The sequence below is a fragment of the Scatophagus argus genome, chromosome 6 (assembly GCF_020382885.2).
Source record: "Scatophagus argus isolate fScaArg1 chromosome 6, fScaArg1.pri, whole genome shotgun sequence".
Classification (NCBI taxonomy): domain Eukaryota; kingdom Metazoa; phylum Chordata; class Actinopteri; family Scatophagidae; genus Scatophagus; species Scatophagus argus.
In genome coordinates, this window is record NC_058498.1 from 21276971 (window position 1) to 21299185 (window position 22215).

The following is a 22215-nucleotide window of genomic DNA, read 5'->3' on the forward strand; positions in this document are numbered from 1 at the left end:
ACTGGAGACAAAACTGAACCATATTCTAATGAAACCGAATGAGGGAAACACTTCTGCAAAATTATTTCCTTGTGGTCTGACAGGATGATGTGTCTTTCCTGACAACATTATGCAAGGAAATACTTGATGTGTGTTGCACAACATAACGACAGGAAAAAGGTCACAGTTTCGTAAAAAGGAATACTTAAATTAAAAACAACTTAGATGTCTTTTGGGATATAACTGCCAGTCATTTCTTCAGTCTTTTCAACTTTGATCAGAAGGGAGATTTAGAAAAATAAAAGTGAAGAAACAGACTAGAGGGAATCTTCTGTAGTATCCACCATGTTATGTTCTAACAGGATTTTGACACTCTTGTAATAAGTTAAGTGCATTTAAATCATATCTGATTGCTTATCAGCTGTAACTCCAGATAGTTATGCATCAACTGACTGAATAATGTGCAAGTGAAAACAAATAATCATCTAATTCACCAAGGAAGAGATATCACTAAATCCTGTGTTATAAAAGACAATGAATGCATATCATGATTCATTATTTGGGGGGAACAAATTAATAATCTTAATAATCAGGCTTTCCTGGGCAGAAAAAGTTTTGCACTAGGCTGTTTTATTTGCTGCTCATGACCATCACTTCAAGGTCCGGTATGTAGGATTTAGAGGGGATCTATCGGCAGAACTGGAGTCAAGTATTTATGTTTTGATTTATGAACAAAGTAAGAATCACTTTTAGCCCCTTAAAAGAGCCTTTTATGTGTAAAGAGGGAGACAGGTCCTCTTCCAAAGAATCTGCTATATTACACCACCGTGTTTCTACAGAAGGTAGTAGGAAGTAGTAGTAGTAGGAAGCAAGTTTGTTAAGAGCGGTGAGGGTAAAACAAAAAAGCAAAATGGACAGCCATAGATGCAAAAAAGGTTTCTACTGGTTTGAGATTATAAGCAATAAATTTCATATAAATTAATTTGACCCAACATTAATATTAAAATATCAGTTCATGCAGCTTTAACATTACTTATTATTAATAGTAGGTAATAAGTCAGCCTTAAGTTGTTAGCTAGCTGGTTAGCACCCACAATTACTAAGCTAATATTAACTGCTCATCTGACACATTTAATGTGCTTCAATTTTAACTCAACGCTTAACATGATTAACTTTGTCTCTGCCTTTGAAATCTGTGTAACTGCAAGAAATCACTTTCAGATGACGTAATTACAAAAGAATTGAATGACCAAAAACAGTCAAATAAAAAGGGCAAATGAAGATGTGTGCTGTGAGAAGTGACAGCTCGCTGAAATAAAATGTGACTGCCTGAATTGTAAATATCTGAATATTCCAGACACAGGGCTACCAATTTTCCAACCCCTGATATCATAATGTGCACTTTTGAAACATGGACACATAAATAACCAGAGTGAGCCAAAACCAGGCAGTGAAGCAAGGGGAGGAATAAAACGTTACTTACAATGTAGCAAGGCTCACAGTACGCCTTCTTCTCCACAGCGAAGAAAGGCTTGCCACGCAGCTTGGTACTGCAGGTCATGCAGACGAAACAGTCAACGTGGAAGACCTGGTCCATGGCAGTGCAGCCAGTGCCTTCGCCCACTACGTTCTCTCCACAGCTGGCACAGCGCCCTGAGGAGAGCAAGAACAGGGGGGGGGGGGGGGGGGGGTGAGAACAGATTCATCAGGAATCCACAGATAGTTAAGGTCAGATAACATTCATGAAGAACCCACGAACACTCAGTAAAGATACAATAGAGATTCAACTGAGTATGTCATTGATAGGAGAAAAGCTGGAAAGTATGTCTCTATTTCCAAGTGCTGGTTAACACTCTGGTAATAGAAAATAGACAGCAAACTTCTCACAACACTTTCAGAACCGTGACACAACATCTCAAACCCAGCCAGGTCAGAAGAAATGGGTTTGCTGAGGGATAAATTTCTAACACATTTTCTAAAATTATGTGAAAATAATTCTCTCCAGGCAAAAGATCAGATATCTATCATCCTGAAATTATTACTTCTTTGAAGAGTTTCATGATACAAAGAGATCTGAGAGGACAATCAAGGAGGGCTGCAACTTCTCATTATATTAGAGTTGTGTAGTTAAAGGAGCTATTCTGTTTGTCCCTGGTACTGCTAAGTGAAAATCCCATTCCTTTCTCCTGAGACGATGTTAGGTGACTCAGAGTTGGAGCACCAGGGCACCGTGGACATAAAACTCTCCTCTTTGAATCTTCACTACTAAAGATGACAAACTGTGTGAAAAATACCTGGTGCGTGATTAAAAATGTCTACAAACAAATATAAAAAGAGATGTTAAGTACAACTCTCAGGGAGTATTGTGATAAGCAACATCCAGTAAAGAAACAAACCAAATTCCTAGTGAGTATGGGACTCATTTGGTAATCACACCACCGTGTTGTGTTCACAACTGCAACAACTAAACAATCTGCTGCAGCTCTGATTTGTGCCTCTGAGTGCCCTGTTTTCCGTAGCAACGGAGGCTGGGGCTCATCAGTGTTATACAGTTATTATTAAGAGCCATTACCAGGCCAAGGTGATGGGACTGCAAAAAAACAAGGTTGAAATTATCAAAACTGGTGGCCATCACTTAAATGCACAATGTCCATTAATTATTCACAGGTTTAAAGTATGACCAGATCTGGGCCCTTCTGTGTGGAGTTTGCATGTTCTCCCTGTGCCTGTGTGGGGTTTTTCTCTGGGTTCTGTGGCTTCCTCCCACAGTCACAACAACATGCACGTTAGGTTAATGGCTACTCTTCATTGCCCCTAGGTGTGAGTCTGTGTGTGGTTGTGTGTCTTTGTGTATCAGCCCTGTGATTGACTGGCGACCAGTCCAGGGTGAACTCCGCCTCCCACAACCCTGACAGATAAGCGGTATAGAAAATGGATGGATGGATGGATGATTAGCCTTTTAATTTAGAACATGTGTAAAGATATGAGAAAATCACAGGTTCCAGAAGCCTGAGGTGACATAATCTTCAAATGACCTATTTTATCTGATCAACAGTCCGAAACCCACGTATATTCAATGTACGAATTAAACAACAAGTAAAGAAAAGCAGCAAATCCTGCATGAGGCCGCCGGGTCACAGTGACGGGTCAGTTCAACCACAGACACCACAGGCTGAGCCGTCGCCAACTGTCAACTCATATTACCTTGTTTCAAAAAAATACTTAAGCTATCCCTTTAAATGCCTCATTTCTCAACGTCAGAAGGGCCTAATCTTCATTTCTCTTTCAAACACTGGATAAGGAAGGATTAAATGCTACAATTATGCGGCATTAAAGAAACTTTACACATCACCAAAGTGTGACATGGGCGACATCCATTTAAAAAAAAAATCAGGCTTCAAATGATAAAAAGAAAACTTTAGAAGTACAACCAAGTCTTTGTAAAAGGGGCACAAGTGAACTGATATTATTGCGCCAGAGAGAGCCTGATTGCATATGGCGGGACATGGCATTTGGATATCTTTAATTGAGTTGGAGATATCATTAATTGAGTTTAAGATGTCCTCGACTCAATGCAAGTTATCTTCAACCCAATTAATAACACTGTCAATTTAATTACTGGTATCTTACAATAATAGGGTTTAAAAAGATATCTCAGAATGCTTTATTTTTTACACATCTGAGGACAGATGCAATCTCTCAGAGGAAGCATGATACAGTATATTTAATTAATTCAAGTTCAGTTGTATAGATCATTTTTTTTGCTTCATCTAAAGGCTGATTTGGGTGATGATTGACACTCTGTATGTTCTGAACGGAGCAGTTCAAGCGTGTTACAGACAGAGGCGAGACACTAACCGGGGGAGATAGAGTATCTGATGCTTGCATTTTCACAGTTCCACTTTCTGTTTTCGTATCAAAAATTCAAACAGAGTGTAAAGCTGGATCTGTCTCAGGTATCAGCGCAACTTTCAGAAGTTATATGTTGTTGAGATCAAATATCTGCTTGACTGCGAGGCCTGCTAATGGTATTCTAATCTCAGATAACTCATTATCTCATTGTCAGTCACAGTGGAAACTGAATTGCTTAACGAATGACTGGATCTACAACTTTTCCAGCAACATTTTGAAATCCTTATTGAAACACTGATATTTGTGACTCATCATTGCAAGATTTGTCTTTTTATTCGCTCTTTGGACACGTTAAGAAACACAGGACTGTTGAAAACTATTAAATGTGAACATTTTTAAGTCTTATCACAACAGCATTTTGTACATTAACTTGGTAATTGCTGTCATCCACAGTGACTTATAGCACAGACAAGTTTCCATAAAACCTACTATCAGTTTCATCTGTTCCCACAGCTCTATCCACACCTCAATTATGGCTGCGTTACCTACTGTACAGGGAGGCAGATTAAACAAACTAGTGAAGGCACGTCTCGGGGGGACATGTGGGTGTCAGTGGAATCACAAGCAGGGTAATCACTTCAGAGAGCCAGAGGGAAAGAGAAAAGGAGAGAGAGTGAGCGAGAGACAGAGACGGAGCATGCTGAGCCTGTTAGTGGCTTCAGATCACAGGCCATCTTCAGTGAGTGGATGAGAATGCCAAACATGTCCCACAGGGCTTCCACTTTAAATAGCGAGAAGGAAACCTCTCGGAAATCCTTTTCCTTTTGGCAGTCTGTGATCGCGAGGGCCCTTAGGAGCTATTTGTGCACAACTGTGGGTGCAGTGCGCACGCACACACACACACACACACACACAATGAAAAAAAAATCTCTCTGCGCCAGACATGCCACACATGTAGACAAGCATATACAAACAGACACATGTATCATATACTGTATGCATTCCCACAGACATGTCAACAGCCCACACATGAATTCACATGATCATGTAACAAAGAGCAGCAGATCTGAAGCCGTTCACAGTCGAGACTGAACTACTGTATACTGTATGCTTATTATTATTCAAAATGTAAAGAAGCATTGAGACTATACAATGAAAGTGGCAAGTCATTATACAGTGGCTTGCGAAACTATTTGGCCCCCTTGAACTTTGTGACCTTTTTCCACATTTCAGGCTTCAAACATAAAGATATAAAACTGTAATTTCTTGTGAAGAATCAACAACAAGTGGGACACAATCATGAAGTGGAACACACTTTATTGGATATTTTAAACTTTTTTAACAAATAAAAAAACGAAAAATTGGGCGTGCAAAATTATTCAGCCCCTTTACTTTCAGTGCAGCAAACTCTGTCCAGAAGTTCAGTGAGGATCTCTGAATGATTCAATGTTGACCTAAATGACTAACGATGATAAATGGAATCCACCTGTGTGTAATCAAGTCTCTGTATAAATGCACCTGCACTGTGATAGTCTCAGAGGTCTGTTTAAAGTGCAGAGAGCATCATGAAGAACAAGGAACACACCAGGCAGGTCCGAGATACTGTTGTTGTTGAAGTTTAAAGCTGGATTTGGATACAAAAAGATTTCCCAAGCTTTAAACATCCCAAGGAGCACTGTGCAAGCAATAATATTGAAATGGAAGGAGTATCAGAACACTGCAAATCTACCAAGATCTGGCCGTCCCCCTAAACTTTCAGCTCATACAAGGAGAAGACTGATCAGAGATGCAGCCAAGAGGCCCATGATCACTCTGGATGAACTGCAGAGGTCTACAGCTGAGGTGGGAGAATCTGTCCATAGGACAACAATCAGTCGTATACTGCACAAATCTGGCCTTTATGGAAGAGTGGCAAGAAGGAAGCCATTTCTTAAAGATATCCATAAAAAGTGTCGTTTAAAGTTTGCCACAAGCCACCTGGGAGACACACCAAACATGTGGAAGAAGGTGCTCTGGTCAGATGAGACCAAAATCGAACTTTTTGGCAACAATGCAAGACGTTATGTTTGGTGTAAAAGCAGCACAGCTCATCACCCTCAACACACCATCCCCACTGTCAAACATGGTGGTGGCAGCATCATGGTTTGGGCCTGCTTTTCTTCAGCAGGGACAGGGAAGATGGTTAAAATTGATGGGAAGATGGATGGAGCCAAATACAGGACCATTCTGGAAGAAAACCTGATGGAGTCCACAAAAGACCTGAGACTGGGACGGAGATTTGTCTTCCAACAAGACAATGATCCAAAACATAAAGCAAAAGCTACAATGGAATGGTTCACCAAAAAACATGTCAAGGTGTTAGAATGGCCAAGTCAAAGTCCAGACCTCAATCCAATTGAGAATCTGTGGAAAGAACTGAAAACTGCTGTTCACAAACGCTCTCCATCCAACCTCACTGAGCTCGAGCTGTTTTGCAAGGAGGAATGGGCAAAAATATCAGTTTCTCGATGTGCAAAACTGATAGAGACATACCCCAAGCGACTTGCAGCTGTAATCGCAGCAAAAGGTGGCGCTACAAAGTATTAACTCAATGGGGCTGAATGATTTTGCACACCCAATTTTTCATTTTTTATTTGTTAAAAAAGTTAAAAATATCCAATAAATTTTGTTCCACTTCATGATTGTGTCCCACTTGTTGTTGTTTCTTCACAAAAAATTACAGTTTTATATCTTTATGTTTGAAGCCTGAAATGTGTCAAAAGGTCACAAAGTTCAAGGGGGCCAAATAGTTTCGCAAGCCACTGTATGTGATGTCACATCAGACATGACAAGTGTATGCGTAACCTCTATTATGTTTGTTTACAGTTATTTTCATTATCAGCAGAGCTTCAACCATTAGTCCATTAGTCAGTTAGTAAATTTGAAAGAAAATTAGTTGCAATTACATTGCATTATTTTGTAATTTTTTAATACAAAGAAATTTCAAACATTTGCTTAAATGACAGTATTTGCTGCTTTTCTTTGTCATTTATAATAGTAAATAAAGAGTCTTTGGGTTTGGGACGGTTGGTTGGGCAAAAGATGCAATTTAAATTCAATGGAAAACCAGATAATATTAATTTTAATCTTAAAATGATTTGCTCACCAAAATAGCTGCTGAACAATTCTGTCAATTAACCTGTCTAGTTCTATTGTTTTACTGATAAAGAATAACTTTGCTTCAATCTGTCATCATGGCAAGGGTTTTTACAGAGCAGAAGAGAGGATCAGATGGGGATATGGAGAATCGAATGTATGACAGTCATTGTTACTGTAGCGTGTGACTGACCAAAGTTCAGGCAGTTTAACCCTGGGTAGAAATTTTGGAGATCCATTCCAAGTGTGAGCGCAAAATGGTGATATCAACTTGCAACTAATCATTATCTTTTATTGTCAATCGATCAAATATGGTACCAGGTTTGAATCCCGGTCTGGGCCCTTCTGTGTGGAGTTTGCATGTTCTCCCTGTGCCTGAGTGGGTTTTCTTCCTCCCACAATATCAAAAACATGCACATTAGATTAACTGGCTGCTCTACATTGTCCCTAGGTGTGAGTGTGAGAGTGTGTGGTTGTCTGTCTTTGTGTGTCTGCCCTGCGATTGACTAGCGACCAGTCCAGGGTGAACCCCGCCTCTCGCCCGTAGTCAGCTGGGATAGGCTCCAGCTCCCTGCGACCCTGACGGATAAGCGGTATAGAAAATGGAAGGATGGATAATAATTTATGCCATAATTCATCATAATTTATGATGTCCCAGAAGGTGAAGTCTTTCTATTGCTTGTTTTGTCATTACAACATTCAGTTGATTATAAAAGGACACTCAGAAAACCAGAACATCTGCCAGCTTATAACCAGAGAAGCTTGGGCATTTTTTCTTATCAATTATAAAAATTGTATAAATAAATAAATAATTTCATATCAATTTTCATTATTAATTATCCATTCCAAAATCAATTTTCTCAATTAATCTATTAGTTCTTTGGTCTATAGTTGTGCTTCATTATATATACCACAACACGTTTAACTCTAAAGCATATCTCTTCCATAATGTCTTTCATTGTGGGATGTGAAAATGATTCCACAAAGTGTAAAAATGTGATGCTTTTGAGTGAGTCTGTAACTTTTCTTTTCTAACAGTCTTACTGTATGATAATAGAGAGAAGTGTGGAGCGTTTAACAAAGCTTCACATCAATAATTTCTCACGTCTGCGTCGGAAATAAGCATTTTCAATTTTCAGACACTACTTCAATTGACTTCTTGAATAATACAGGACAGCAATTGAAGCAACACCGTATTTACCCCTGTGGAGATGATCGCAAATACTTTCGAACTATTTCAGCTGGGCATAAAGGAATCATGAAAGGCCTCACTGCTCCCCAGCGTCCCTTTGCAAGGGGAATGGAACCAGAGTCTTAATATCTAAACTTCAAATAGCTCCTGTAGAACCAATGCAGTGGTGACGGGGCGGGAGGGGGAGTTCATTTACACTTTACTCACTTTCTTTCCTTTCATTCTTCAACCCTCAGAAGTGTCTCTTCTCTGTTACATCGAAAGTCAAAAGAAGGACTGAAGAGAAATCTTTTCTTATTTTCTTTTTTTAAAGAAGCACATTCCCTGTGAGCTACAGAGGCTTAGAATGGTTAGACAATTTAATTGGATAAAAGGAAAAGATTAAAGAGGCCCTGACTCTGTTCCATAAATAATTGATTTCTAATGTATTTGTAGTGGCAGTGAGACGCTGTTGTTTGGCAATGGGGGATGTTGAGTGGCAGAACGCTTCAGATTTCCCTCAGTCTTTGCCTTCTTTGTTTTTTCACGCCGTGATATTGAAGCAGCATGAAAGGCAGAGAGGGAGCACACTTGCAGCTCAATTTGATCTTACATCGTCAGAAATCAAAGATCGTGCATGTAAAGAAGGATCGCAAGGAACTTTTTTGTGGGAGACCAAACTTTTCACACTATGTTACTAAAGAATACAATTCTGCTGGTGCAACCCTTGCAAACCCCAAAGGCAAAGCCAGCAACTGTAGCTCGTATCCAAAACTAATAAAAGAACCACAAAATCCATTTTGGGACTTCAACTAAACTTTTGTGCTTGGATTAAAATATCTGATAGATACACAAGACACATTCAACTACCGCATATGTTGTGTTTCAATAGTAACAACACAATAATGCTAAAAGGAATGAATTAAAACAACAGTGTGGTTACAACTCATCTTGCTTTACTACTGCTCACATTTTCATTGGGCTTAATTTTTGAACAAGGGTTTCCACCTTCTATTACAGCTTTAATTTACTGTGACACCCTTAAAAAGGTGGGCCAAATAAAGGTACAAAGTTGTGATAACTTCTTCACACTTAATTAAAGACATAAACAATAGGTCAGCGAGTGGTTAAGAGCAGAAAACAAGTCTGTCGAACACATTAGGAGTGGAACTGCGAGCTACTGAACTGCCAGAGGCCACGATTTGTGTGCTGTTTCATCTCTTCCCCCTCTAGGTTAATCTACTTTGTTGCTTCAGATTGCCCTCTGTGCAGCCTGACAATGCTGTGGCCTTCGGTTGCCTTAGGATGATGAGAGAAATAGCTGTCATCGCTGCATTTCAATCTCTGAATGCCTCTTTCCTAACCCCTGCCTTTAATCTCATTCCCAATGTCAGCAAATAGCAATCTGCAGAACTGCTGCGGCGATGGTGGAGGATGGAGGATAGGCGAGCCTGTGCCACTAAGCATTACTGCTCGGTCTGTCAGGGCCTGCGGCAGCAGAGCGAAGGGGACTGAGTGTAGGTTACATGTTTTAGAAGCAGGTTGGCAGGAGCGACATGGAGGGGTGCCAGGGAGCGAGCGAAGCTGGCGAATGGGGTGAAAGAGAGGGAAAAGACGGGGGAACAGGTGAGTGTGTGTGCAGCAGACTATGCGGACAAGCTGTGTGTTCAAAGAGGCCTGTGTGTTTGTATGCTGTTCATCCGTGCGCACCCATGTGCTTGTAACTATGCATGCGTTTGCGTGCATGAGCATGCGGATGTCTACTCATTCCTGAGGTCAAACGCTCACTCACAAATGAAATCTAGCAACGTGAGTGCCCGGAAGCCTCAGCTGGGCCCGCACGGCAGCTGATCTTGCAAGCCTCAGTGGAGCTGTCTCAACGAGGCAGGATAGCAAGCGCCGAGCCTGGCGGGGGAGGAAGGGGAGGGGAAGGGGTTGGTCACCTCACGTGAACCGCTGCCAAAAAGCGGGCTTCTGTCGCCGGGAAGAGAAGCCCCATGCTGGCACGCTGCATCAGCTGAGAAACTAGAAAGCAGCATTGCGAGGTCAGCGGCAGTGCTGAAACAAAATAACGAGAGAAAAAAAACTGGCAAAGAGGACCCAAAAACTAAACTGAAAACAATGTTTTATGCGCTATGAAACTGCATCCACTGCTCAAAATAGGCACAAATATAATGAAGTATTGAAAACACCACATGACCAATTACAAGCAAGGTGATGACAGCAGAAAAAAAACTGCTCCCAGCTCACTCATAGAAGCACAAAACCAGAGACAATTTAAACTAAAAAGCTGGAGGCTTTTGTAGGATTTCTTCAATCTGACAAATTTGTAGATTCAAAGCAGTTAACATTATTTACATAAGTAAAAAGGGTCTTGAAAGTCAAATCCACAGCCTCACACTCACATACATAGTGTATTTTCCCTATAAAAGGCAGCTATGATGGATCATCCGTGGCTATTGTGTTGTATAATCTTGTCTTTTGCAGTCATACATTATAATCCACTGTAGGTGGTATAGTGATGCATGGGCTTTAGACTAGTTGCCATGTCACCAGACTGCATCATATGATGCCCACCCACCCCCACCCCCCTGCCTCTGGGTGGTCGTTGACCTCCTTCCAGCAGCATTATGCTCTTCTGTCTCACTGAGATTGCCACAACATACATATACAGATGAAGAACAGCACAGCACAACAAAGAGGCAACGCTCAACCTGTGACTGGAGGAAATCCTCTGAAAGTGCAATGGGCTCTTCAAACTGAAGGGTCTATGAGGAAATTATTGTGGAGAAAAAAGGAAGGCAGGTTCAAAGTAAAATGAGTTTTGGTCATATTATTGGGAAAGAACAAAACTGAATCCTACGATTCTATTGCTTTTATGTCTGCCAAGGAGCTTATGTTTTTGGGTGAGTTTGTTTGTTTGTCAGCAGGATTACCTAAAAAAACTGCTAGCCCAATTTTTATAAAACTTCGTGGAATGGTCTAGCACGGGTCAAGCACGAACCCATAAAAGTTTGGAGTGGAACCACAAAATATTTTACAGTTTCATTAACATTGCGATGACCAACACGATGGCCCCATATCACAGTCCACATTCATGGGTACCAGTCACCTAGTACACATGTACTTATTCAAACTTCATATACAAAGCTGTTGTTAAGGAGCAACTGGAGTCAGTGATTTAAAGTACAGTACAATTTAAAGTACATTACAATTATGACAACGCTTTTTTCTCAAACTAAGACACGACAATGGAAACATAAACACACACATATCATACAACTATTTATTTCATGGTTTTGAAAATAAATCCAGATATATATCGTAGATGTGCTTGCAGATTTACATATGATCGATGAGTGAAGCACTGGAGGTCTGGGATCAGTACCACTGTAGTTTACATTTGTGTCAAAAGTGGGTAACATGTAATGTGGTGGTTCATCCTGTTTTACTTTTTCTTCTTCTTTTTTTTTAAATTTTACTCACTTAAACAAGTAAGGCTTGACTGCCTGCATGTATAATTCCCTGTGGACTATTATATGGAACACTGTAAATATATGGAGTGGCTATTACTTAAAAATTCATCTATGGACCAAGTATTAAAAATTTAAAGATTTTTTTTTTCTTTACAATTTTATGAAAAGCTCTTAAAACTGCATTTTATGTCTGAAAATGTGTACAAAGTTAACGCATCATTATATTGTACCGGCATGTTTTTGTTTTGTCTGTGTATAAATGCCAAATGAGCAATAAATAAGGAACTTTATTCTAAAGGTATACCTTCAAACACTAAATAGAAACAGTTAACAGTATTAGGGAGACGGTTGGCCGACGGCATTTGGAGACTGTGAAGATGGAAGCGGGGGTTGGGGATGGGGTGTGTGTGTGTGTGTGTGTGTGTGGGGGGTCTTTTTAAGGTTTTACTCTGACACACATCCCACTTGTTATGACATGCAGAGACACATCTAAAAGCAAACTCCTAAGAGGTTGCTGAGGGCGACCTCAGTAATATGCAAATGATTTCCACCAGAGTATCTTAGACAATGCACAAAGCTGTCTAAACTGGAAGTCTATTAATACATTAAGTTGTGATGCTTTGTTATAAAGAAACAGAAGCAGCTCCACAAATGCGCACTGTGTGAACCTAAACTTTTTTGACCCAATTACCTAAGCTGATCTGTCCTCCTGATCTGTACTCCTCTGGCCTGTACTGTTAAAGGAGCTACACTGCCATTTGTATCTCTTCCAAGATTCCTCATGAACATTTCATGTGAGGTGTCTTATAAATTATGAGGGCTTCTCCAGCTGACATTATGAGGAAAAATGGCAAAGCCTGCCTTTTCTTCTCTAGCTCTTATCATAAAACAAAGGCTAGCTCAAACCAGGAGGAAAGGCTTTCCCGACAGCTTAGAGTCCTGTGTGAAGTACAGTATGCCCAAATGAATCGCTGTGCTTATTTCCAATGACTTTCTCTCTACCATCTGATAATAACATTACAAAGACATTTATGACACTGCTCCAAAATCCCTCTGGAAAATCACTTTGTATAAATATTGATTGGTTATTAAAATTTCACATCTTTCTTAATTCTATACGGTGAAATACTGAAGGTCTGGGATCGCATGAAAGAACTCTCAACTTGTCATTTTGGTATAAAATGAGAAATAAAAACAGATTCTCTGCGGCAGAATGAACTACACTGCGTAAGTATCATCATCACTAATTGTAAATAATGCAAAGCATCTCATCCTTTCAATTATTCAGCTTTATGTCCTGGTTTTGGTTGACAGAAATGTAGTGATGACAAAATATTGTAAGTTCCTCTGATGCACAAATGCCAAGGCATCTGTACTGCAAGCTGAGTAGCTGTGTCTTATTAGATTTCCACAAACACAGTACACCTACGCACAACCTAAGTGGATTAAATATGACGGATGATGACATTTGAAGAAAAGGCTCTTTCAGATTACTCAAATCTAATCTGGAACTCTAAATCAGGACTAATCAGTTGCTTTTCAAAGAAGCTTCAATCATAGGAGGAATTTCTGGCTTGCAAACTGGGTTTCTTGCAAAGAAAAGCCCTTCTTTTATGGTGTATCATTTTCAGGTTTTTTTACAGTTTGAGAGGTGCTTGCATTTGAGAGAGGCTGCTTTTTATGTGCCTGTTTTGCCACAACACAGTCTTGAAAGACATGACGGGTGTAATTGCTGGCCTGAAGTTGCTGCAAAAGGGTATAAAAATATTGTGTATCTTATAAGACAGAGATGGGGCTCCATTGAGTCTAATGAAAAGTTTCCTTGTGACATCACAGAGCCAGAGTGTAACATTAATTCAATTGAATTAACCCCCTCTGGACCAGTGAGAACTCACTATAGCTGTTTCAGATTAGAAGCTCATCAAAGGCATTAGTGACACCAATAAAACTTTGCTATAGGAAGACAATGATCCAGTCCAGTAGTGCGCTAGAGATCGCAGCCCCACTTTGATTAATCTTGTTAATTACTAGCCTTAGGGTTTCAACAACTGCTAGCCCTCTTCCCCCCTGAACCCTACCAAAAAAAAAAACAGGCTTGTGTGCCATTAGATTCTTTGTAATTACAAAAGTCTCATGCCTTGGGACTGATTCCCCCACAGCTCTGGATATACAGTTAGGAACATGCTGGACTTAAGTCAATTTTAACATTAGTGTGGTGACTATATGTACATTATTCAGTGGGGGAGGATGGGGGCTCTGTGGATTTGCAAAGCAGCGTGTGCCTGAGCTTGAACTCTCTCCTAATGAGTCCCAGCAGTCACCTCAGTCGAGCGCTCCTGCCCTCATCTTCTTTCTTTCTCTCAGCTAATTCAGCTGTCGCCTTGTTTAACCACAAGATGACCCTCCTCCCTCCATCTCCATCCCTCCCTCCCTCCCTCCACTCTTCTCCCCCGCCTCCTCTCCAGTAACAGCCAGCCGCTGTCAGCTGGGGACGCGCACGCTATCCCTAACTTGTTCTGGCTACCTCAGCTCACATATGACCCATTTCTCCCATGTCCTTGTTTTACCGGCCTTCAGCCAGTCAGCCCTATAGTTGGCAATGAGTGGCAACTGCATGCATGGTATAGCAGTCCAGGGTTCATGCCAGGTCTGCTTCGCATACACGTTCACCCAAAAATTAGGCCAACAAGGCTTTGAGGGCCATTCCTCTGTAAAAATGACTACACTTTGCTTAATCCAGCAGATCCATTTGACCTACGTCTAATGTGAACCAATTAAGGTTTTTACATCAGTGCGCACCAACGTGAAGCTGAATATCCCTTAATACCAGTTAAATACATGTCCCTGTAGCTATAATACACCTACACATGCTATCATGGTGTGCTGTGTGATTATGTGCTGATATAAAGCCCGCTCCAGAGTCCCATTGAATGTATTGAGTGAGGTATCTAATGGGCATGGGAACTAATTCCAGGGCAAAGGGGATTAAAGGCTAGAGAAGAGAGAGCAGAAGAAGGATGGCACTCGCTGGCAGCAGAGGGTACAGAGGGCGGAAAAATAGAAATGAAACATAAATACACAGAATCCTTGTCTTTTGAATCCAATTTTGTGAAATAGTATTAAAATTAGTATTTTGTTTAATCCTGGCAGTTATGTTTTTTTTTTTCAAATGAGAACAAAATTAAATACCAAGTGCTTAAAAGAAAAAAGATGGGAGTGAAATACTGTTAAAAACACACACACACACACACACGCACACACAGAGCTGGGTAAGATAAAGAATTCAATCAAAATCAGGATGTTTTTCTTCTGTCCAAACCTTTCTGTCATTCTTATTTTACCCCAAGCAAGAGATGCTTCCCAGACTGGTAGGTATGCTGCTATGTCTACACTTGGAAATCAACGGACAGGAGGCACCCAAAATGCATGGTTAACCTTGTCTGTGTTATGCACACCTGCACTGTATGAGACAGCCTCCAGCCATTTTCCAAAAACATTGTTCCTGGGATACAAAACTAACTTTGTGGGTCATTGGGTGGGCTAATCTAGGAAACTTTCAGCCAGTTTTGTTCTATTAACCCAATATCCCACATTATTTTATGCAGCCTTTATCACTATAAATGTGGCCTAGCTTTAGTTTTGTAGTGCAACCAGCAGTTTTGGACACTTAAAGTAACAAAGAACCCAGTTTGTTCCCTCTTTCAGTTTGTCAAAACATCCGAGTGAAAAGTGACAAAGTGAGTGCTAACTAAATGAGATCACACTCTCTGCACTAATGTTTTTAGAGCTACTTTTGCAATTTATCAAAAAAGGTACTTGTACGTGTGCGTGCATGGCTGCAAAGCTTTCTCCAAAAGACGTGTTACATGTGAATCAAACAGTGACTCATGGGCTAATTTTAGGCACCTTGCTACTCTCACTAATGAATGCTACATTATGAAGTGACTGTTGTTGTGTAAGAAACACTTAAAGCAGGGGATATAGATCACTTATGGCAGAAATGATCATATTCTTTTGTTTAGTGATATATAGCATGCATAAAGAAAGTGATCCTGCTGCTGTGTGTGTGCATTTTGGACAGATCTGTCTTGTAAATAATGTATCTCAAGTGATATTCTGATAAAACAGAATGTCAGAATGAAAAACAGGATGCTGTCTTTACTGGTTTGGTCAATTATCTAACATGCTTTTAGTTAACTAAATGAGTGCTAGTGGAAATGCTGCAATACTGAAAAGACAGTTTCTAGACTTGAAGGCTCAGAAAGGAACTGAATTGTTTAATCAATTGTTTCATTGCGTGTAATGTATTTTTTATATCTAATTTCAAAAGCTCCCTGTGGATGTACTGTATGTTTTAGGTGAAAATTTTTATTCTGTTGACATTTTGATGCTAAAATTAGCAAATGCTAATACACCAGAGACAAACTAGCTGTCCGGTAGGGTTGAAACAGCTATGGAACTTAATGTGGTTCAGCTTTGCTGCAGACAAAAATACAGGATACTGCTTTTGGGGTAGTAAAGAGCTATTGGCCTTTGTCACAGCAGTCAGTTTGACATGCATAATAACACTTATGTTATGCGCCAGTAACAGTGTGACAGAGTAGCAGGATCCTTAAATCAAAGCAGCTAAATGGAACTCGGTGATGGCGAATTTTATCATTTAGGCCCTGTGCCCACATAGCATTTAGTTGTTCCTATTGAAAGGACACAGTGTATGGGGAGGCATGCTGGTGCCTAGAGAAAAAATGCTGCACTCAGCGTCTTTTTTTTCAGTGCAATCCACTTTTTTGCGCAACGGCTTCCTTCGAGTTGAAAATATTCTAACTTTGAGGTCATCACTGTCACTCTATAACAGGCAACGAATCATACATTAGATGAACTGAGACTCTTCTCCTGTCACTCTGATAACCAAGAAAATGGAGGAGAAGCTTGTTCTGGCTGGCAGAAACATAAGAGACATGGAAAAGGCCACTGGTGGGAGCAGATCAGTTGGACACTACGAGTTGTAAGCTTTCTTCACTGAGTGGTCAATCTTCTGTATTAAGTTAGCTACTAAGCTAATGTTAATCAAAACCCACATGTAGTATTTTTTTTTGCTATCTGGATACATATCCTTACACCTTCTGCCGTTTCTGTTATTGTGGCACATCAAAATATTTCTTGGTGACAAAGGTTTCTCCTAACCAAGTGTGTGTGAGATGACCTTTCCTTCTTACCAAAATATTCCTCAGATGGTGGGTTGTCCATATCAAACAGCATCTTCTTGGTCAGGCGCTCCAGCTCATCTTCAGGGTGGGCGATGGGAGCACTGCCCTGAGAACCAGGAAAAGAACGTAGTTGTGATTCACAAAGCCGACTGAAGCACTGCACGACACGTCACTGATAGATATCAACTGGGGTCCATGTGATACAAATGCTGCTTAAAATGCAAAGATGCGACGTATTACATCCAGATTCAACTTAAAGATTACAACTTAAAGAAACAAAAACTTGACTTCAATAAATCAGGACAAAGCTCGCAAGGTCAAAGAAAACACATTCACTGTGATCAACATGCAGTGGATGGTCTTGAGTCTGCTTTTCCCCTCTGAGATATCTGACCCTGGCTCAGGCCCCAGTGGTGGTGCAGCCCGGAAGGTTGTGCATATCCTTCTGTGCAATACAAGCATGTGAAAAAAAGCTGTGACCCTGACTAATCCTTCTATTTTGGAAAATAATGATAAAAGAAGGAAAACAGAAGGCAAACATTAGAAGAAAGCCACATTTTAAGTCTTGCACATTTGGGTGATAGGTCAGGAGATGGTCATTTAGTCATACTCTGAGCACAAAAGACAGAAGGTGTGAGCTGTGTTGAGGCCTAATCTGTAAGAGATTTTAGAAGGATGACATAACTCTCTGAAGATGCCACTTCCTTTGCCTTCCTTGTGAGCCTGCCCTCCCTCTTATCATGCAGTCTCTGACATCTGCCTGCTGTGTGTCTGTATGGGACTGACGTGTTGAGCTTGACATTTTCTGCCAATCATCCGCACCTCCCCCATTCCGCCAGCCCCGGCTCATGGCACATTCAAGTCACAGGTGTGTGTGTCCTTTACAGACACCCTTGAGGCCTGAACTTGACTCTTTTCTTGCTGCGCGGCTGAGCTTTTTTAGAAATCAGTGACACTCAGATGACCTTCCCTAGATCTGGGGCCAGCCGGATCTTTACAGTAGATTTGATTTTCAATATTATAACACAGGCTGAGATCTGAACTGACCTTTGAAGTGTTCCTAATTGTGACATATGGGAGTCGGGTGAATGTTAGCGACCGTTCTGGTTTTGTACTAATTTATCCATGGTTTACTGTGTCACATAAAGACATCAGATTTGTCAATAGGAGATTGAGTGAAACACGTTTTTGTATTCAGAATGAAACAGTAATTACAGATCGTTTCAAACAAGTCTATTATTGACGACTGAATTTGTATGCATGTAATTTTCATTCATTTGAATCATTGCATGTGTCAGTTAAGGTTTCAAGAGTATATATAAAGTAGGTAAACTTTAACATTACATTAAAGGTGGTAAAGCAAAACTACTCTAGGTGGGGTCTACTCAGTTTATTTCAAGAGAAGGTGAGAAAAGCTGAACTCTGATTACTGTCCACAGTGTATCAAGCAGCATCCAGAACTTTATGATGCATGGCTTTTGCTCTGCCTGGGTCAGGATGCAGCAGGCTGACAATGGAAGTCCAAACAGTAGGCCTCATTAACCATGAGGGATCGTCACGTTCGATGTGCAAATCTTTCTGCCATGCGGGACTGCTCTCTAGAGAGCAGTTGGGCCGGAGCTCTTGGAATTCTTGGCACCTTTAGCCTACTCGGCCACTCAACCATAAATGACCAGGATCACATCATGGAGGATTACGCAGAGATGAACGAAAAGTTCCTCAGTGGCTGGATATTTCTCTATTGTCCACTCAAAAAGACTCTTTTTCTATACATAATACACAATGGTCAAAGAAGGTACATGTGGAAGGGGTTGAATTTTAATACAGCCGCTCAAAGAATAGCTAATAACTCTGTACAATAGTCACACTCCTAATAGAAGTGCTCGTGTTGTCAACAATCTGCTCATTGTGCCTGTGTTGTTAGTTTGAGACAGTGAAGAGGGCGATTTAACACTGTTAATCTTAGCTCCACATCAAAAGCACATTGGAGAGGGAACGAAATGCTGCTATTACCAGAAACAGACTTCTGAGATTAAGCTTCATTTATACCTTATCCACTCTTTGACACCCTGCAGCAACGCACTGCCAGAGAGTTTAAAGCACCTTGTTAGGGAGTCTTTTGTGACAGCACGGAATAATTTTTCACTTGAATAAGAGAAAGAAATTGCTTCCCTGCATGCTTTATGATTGCTTCGCAGTTCCTGTTCAGCTTTTCAGCTGCAACAATAGAAACCATACAGCAGCCATACGTGCTGAAGACACGGCTTTTCAGTTATGTCTGAGTCAATTCAGTAAATTGTTTGCCTACGCCCTCAGGACACTCAGATGCAGTTTCATTGAAGTTACTGCTTAAATTCAGCAGCGAGTGGGTTAACAGCTTCACCTATTTTCCACTGTTTTCCCAGTATGTCGAGGCTTATAGTTTCGTGTCATCCGCCATCTGCTTTTTAATGGAAGAAATCCTATCAGTGGTAATACCCCTGAAAGACATCCTGATGGACCATCAAATGCCATCCACTTGACAAACGATTTTCATAGAGTTGATAAATGCCAGACCACTTCAAATCAAAAACAATAATAGCATTTGTAAATGACCACTGTTGCGTGCTACCTGATACAGCATGACAGTGAAAAGTGGGCAGACAAAGCAGAGTCTGCAAGCTGATCACTGCTCGGCTGCCACATCTATGAATAAAGCTGTGAGCACCACCCACTGTGGAATTGGCATTGTGTCAGAACTGATTAAGCGAGGAGTGGAGAACGGCGGCGGTGGGCGGAGGGGGCTCAGTACGTGCTCTCACCTGATGCCCTGACAGCATCGTGTCCCGCTAAGAATCAAACCTCAGGCTCTGTCTTTCCTGCTTCCAACCCAGAGATGGAGAGAGTGAACAGGAGCGACAACTGTTCTCAAGCCATCAGGTCTAAACCTTTAGTGGTCGGTGGAGGTGGAACAAAGGAGTCCAAGTGAACAGGAAACTGGAACTATTTACATATCAACACCTACTATGGTACAAAACAAGGGGAACTTGGAGATCTGTGGGATAAACCATAACATTGCAGCCCACAGGTCAGAACGAACGCAAATAGTGTATTGCTCTATTCTTCCTGTTGTCTGGATCTGGACATAAAGACACCTGACAGACATGAACAACAAAGTATTGAAGTCAACTCTAATTAAAAGTATTTTTATATTTGTTTTGACTTGCATACTTATTTGGTCAAATTTGGCCAAAAAGAAGACACTGAAATACTATTTATTAACTTACCATGAAGAATTCTTCCAGGGGGCACAAATTTTTAACTCAGGTGTGGGCAGGCTCTAAAAACTGTTACATCGCTTAAATTTGAACAGCCACACACCAGCTGGAGACTGACACATTTACCATTGCTTTGTCCCAGCACTCTTGAAATGACACGTTATTCAGTGTCATGACTGGAAATTCCAATAGCATACCAAGTGCTGAGGTTGCAGAATTTATTGTAAGGCAACCACAATACCATAATTTTACATTTATTGTATAAAAAAAGAACAGAGTCACAGAGCAGGTTCTCTTTCTTTCTTCTATACGCAGTGCTGGTACAGCAAAAGTCACAGAACATACAGTATACCACCTCATATTAATATCAGGGCAGTCTTCAGTTAAAATTCTGAAGGGCTGAAGGAGATCTTTGTTTTGTGGTTTTATTTTTATGTTTGTTTTTCTGTTTGTGTTGGTCGATGCAGTATGAACACAAAACTGAGTGTTAATGCGCTGATGACTTAGCATGTGTTGATAGAACATACACAAAAGAACATTTCAGTATGAATGGTTAACGCATGCCACATAACTGCAACGTCACAGTTTCATTTCCAGTCAGAGTTCATCGTTGCCTGCACCCCCACTCTTTCGCTCCATGTTTCCCTTGTGTTCTCTGTTCTCTTTCCTGTTTCTAAGTTGTCAAACTGTCCAATGAAGGCAAAAGTACCCCCAAAATACCATTAAAAATATATAAATAACTCACATGAACAAAATCTATGAGCGCCATCGTCAGCAAAGTAGGCTAACTAGCTTCCCCTTTCCATGTTTTCAGATGAAATACAAGCTTAACAGCACGATGTGCCATCCCAGCGGTGAATGGTGTAAAGCTATGACTTAAAATAATAACTTCAGGCAACTCAATACTACGTGGGTTTGATGAAAAAGGGCAACGGGTTATTGTGTGAATTATTGTGGAATACAGATTTAGAATGTTTTTGAGTGAGTAGCCCACAGCAGAAGTTGACAGAACATATCCCAGTGATGCTTATGTCAGTCAGTAGCTGGCATGGGAAATGCCCACTCAGAAACTTCAAGCTTAAATATTGCTTCCATAATTGTGTCCAACAGCAATTTTAAACTGTTCTGAAAATGTAAAATGTTTGCAAATGATATAATAGTTTTCAAATTTCAGTTCAACTTTTGAGGAATTATGAGCTGTAGCCTCATATTTAGGCCAATGCTTTAGTTGCACAGTTCAAAAACAATGTGTGCAAAGACAATGAGATTGAGAGCCAAAGCATAAACAGCACGAACCACTGAGCTGAAAGTGAAAACCAGAAGGGAAAAAGTACAAACGTTGCAGAGAGAGTCCAACGAAAGACAACTGCTACCCAACGCTAATCTGTGTCTCTAAACCTGCAGCCATCTATCAGCTGTGTTTTGCTAATGTTTTACTTCCTGTAGATGCAATACTGTACCTTAAGCCAAGCAATTGTCTCACTTTTTACAATAGCTTAACATTTCCTGCATGATCAGCACAAACTAAAGAAAGACATAATCACTCAGACATATTTATCCACAGATTAAATGATGATGGACACTTTACAATACTAAATGCTCTTTAGTGTCAATGGAGCTGCAGCTTTAACTCAAGCTTTTAAAAAAGAAGCTTTAGTCAGCTTTCAAATCTGACATCCTGGCTTTTGTCTCCCTAAATCACAATGGTATTATTTGAAATGGACACAGAGCCTCTGAGAGGGAAATTGCTCATTAAAATAATAGTAATATTAACAACAACAGCAAATGGACCATTGCATTAGTTAGGGTTCATGAGGGATTGAATTTTTTTATTGGATTGGAATATCTAAAAAAAGCATTTGTTGCCGCAATACTAAACGAGTGATTATAGCAGCTTAGGCGACTCTGTTTTACCAAAACAATGAAAGGATTGCTGGATCAGTCACACTATCCTTTCAGTGAGTTGGTGTGTGTTTGTGTGTGTGTATTGGTGGGTGTTTTGTGGAGGGGGGTAGGGGTGGGGGCTTCAGTATGGTTGTGTGTCTAGAATGAAACATATGGGTTAAACACTCAAGAAAGCTTTTTTTATTATTATTTTTTATTTTTTGAAAATGTGTGTATTAAGAGCCATCAATTTA

The 22215-nt window shown here is 40.5% G+C and overlaps 1 protein-coding gene across 2 annotated transcripts in view; it reads right to left on the minus strand.

Moving 5' to 3' along the window:
* LOC124060616 (LIM domain containing preferred translocation partner in lipoma) overlaps positions 1–22215 on the minus strand; it is a 137373-nt gene that overhangs the window by 21462 nt on the left and 93696 nt on the right. For both annotated transcript variants that reach the window (XM_046391771.1, XM_046391772.1), the window contains 2 exons: positions 16830–16926; positions 1463–1632 (listed from right to left, as the gene is read on the minus strand). In XM_046391771.1, the coding sequence (XP_046247727.1) occupies positions 1463–1632; positions 16830–16926 (267 nt within the window). The remainder of the gene's footprint in view (positions 1–1462; positions 1633–16829; positions 16927–22215) is intronic.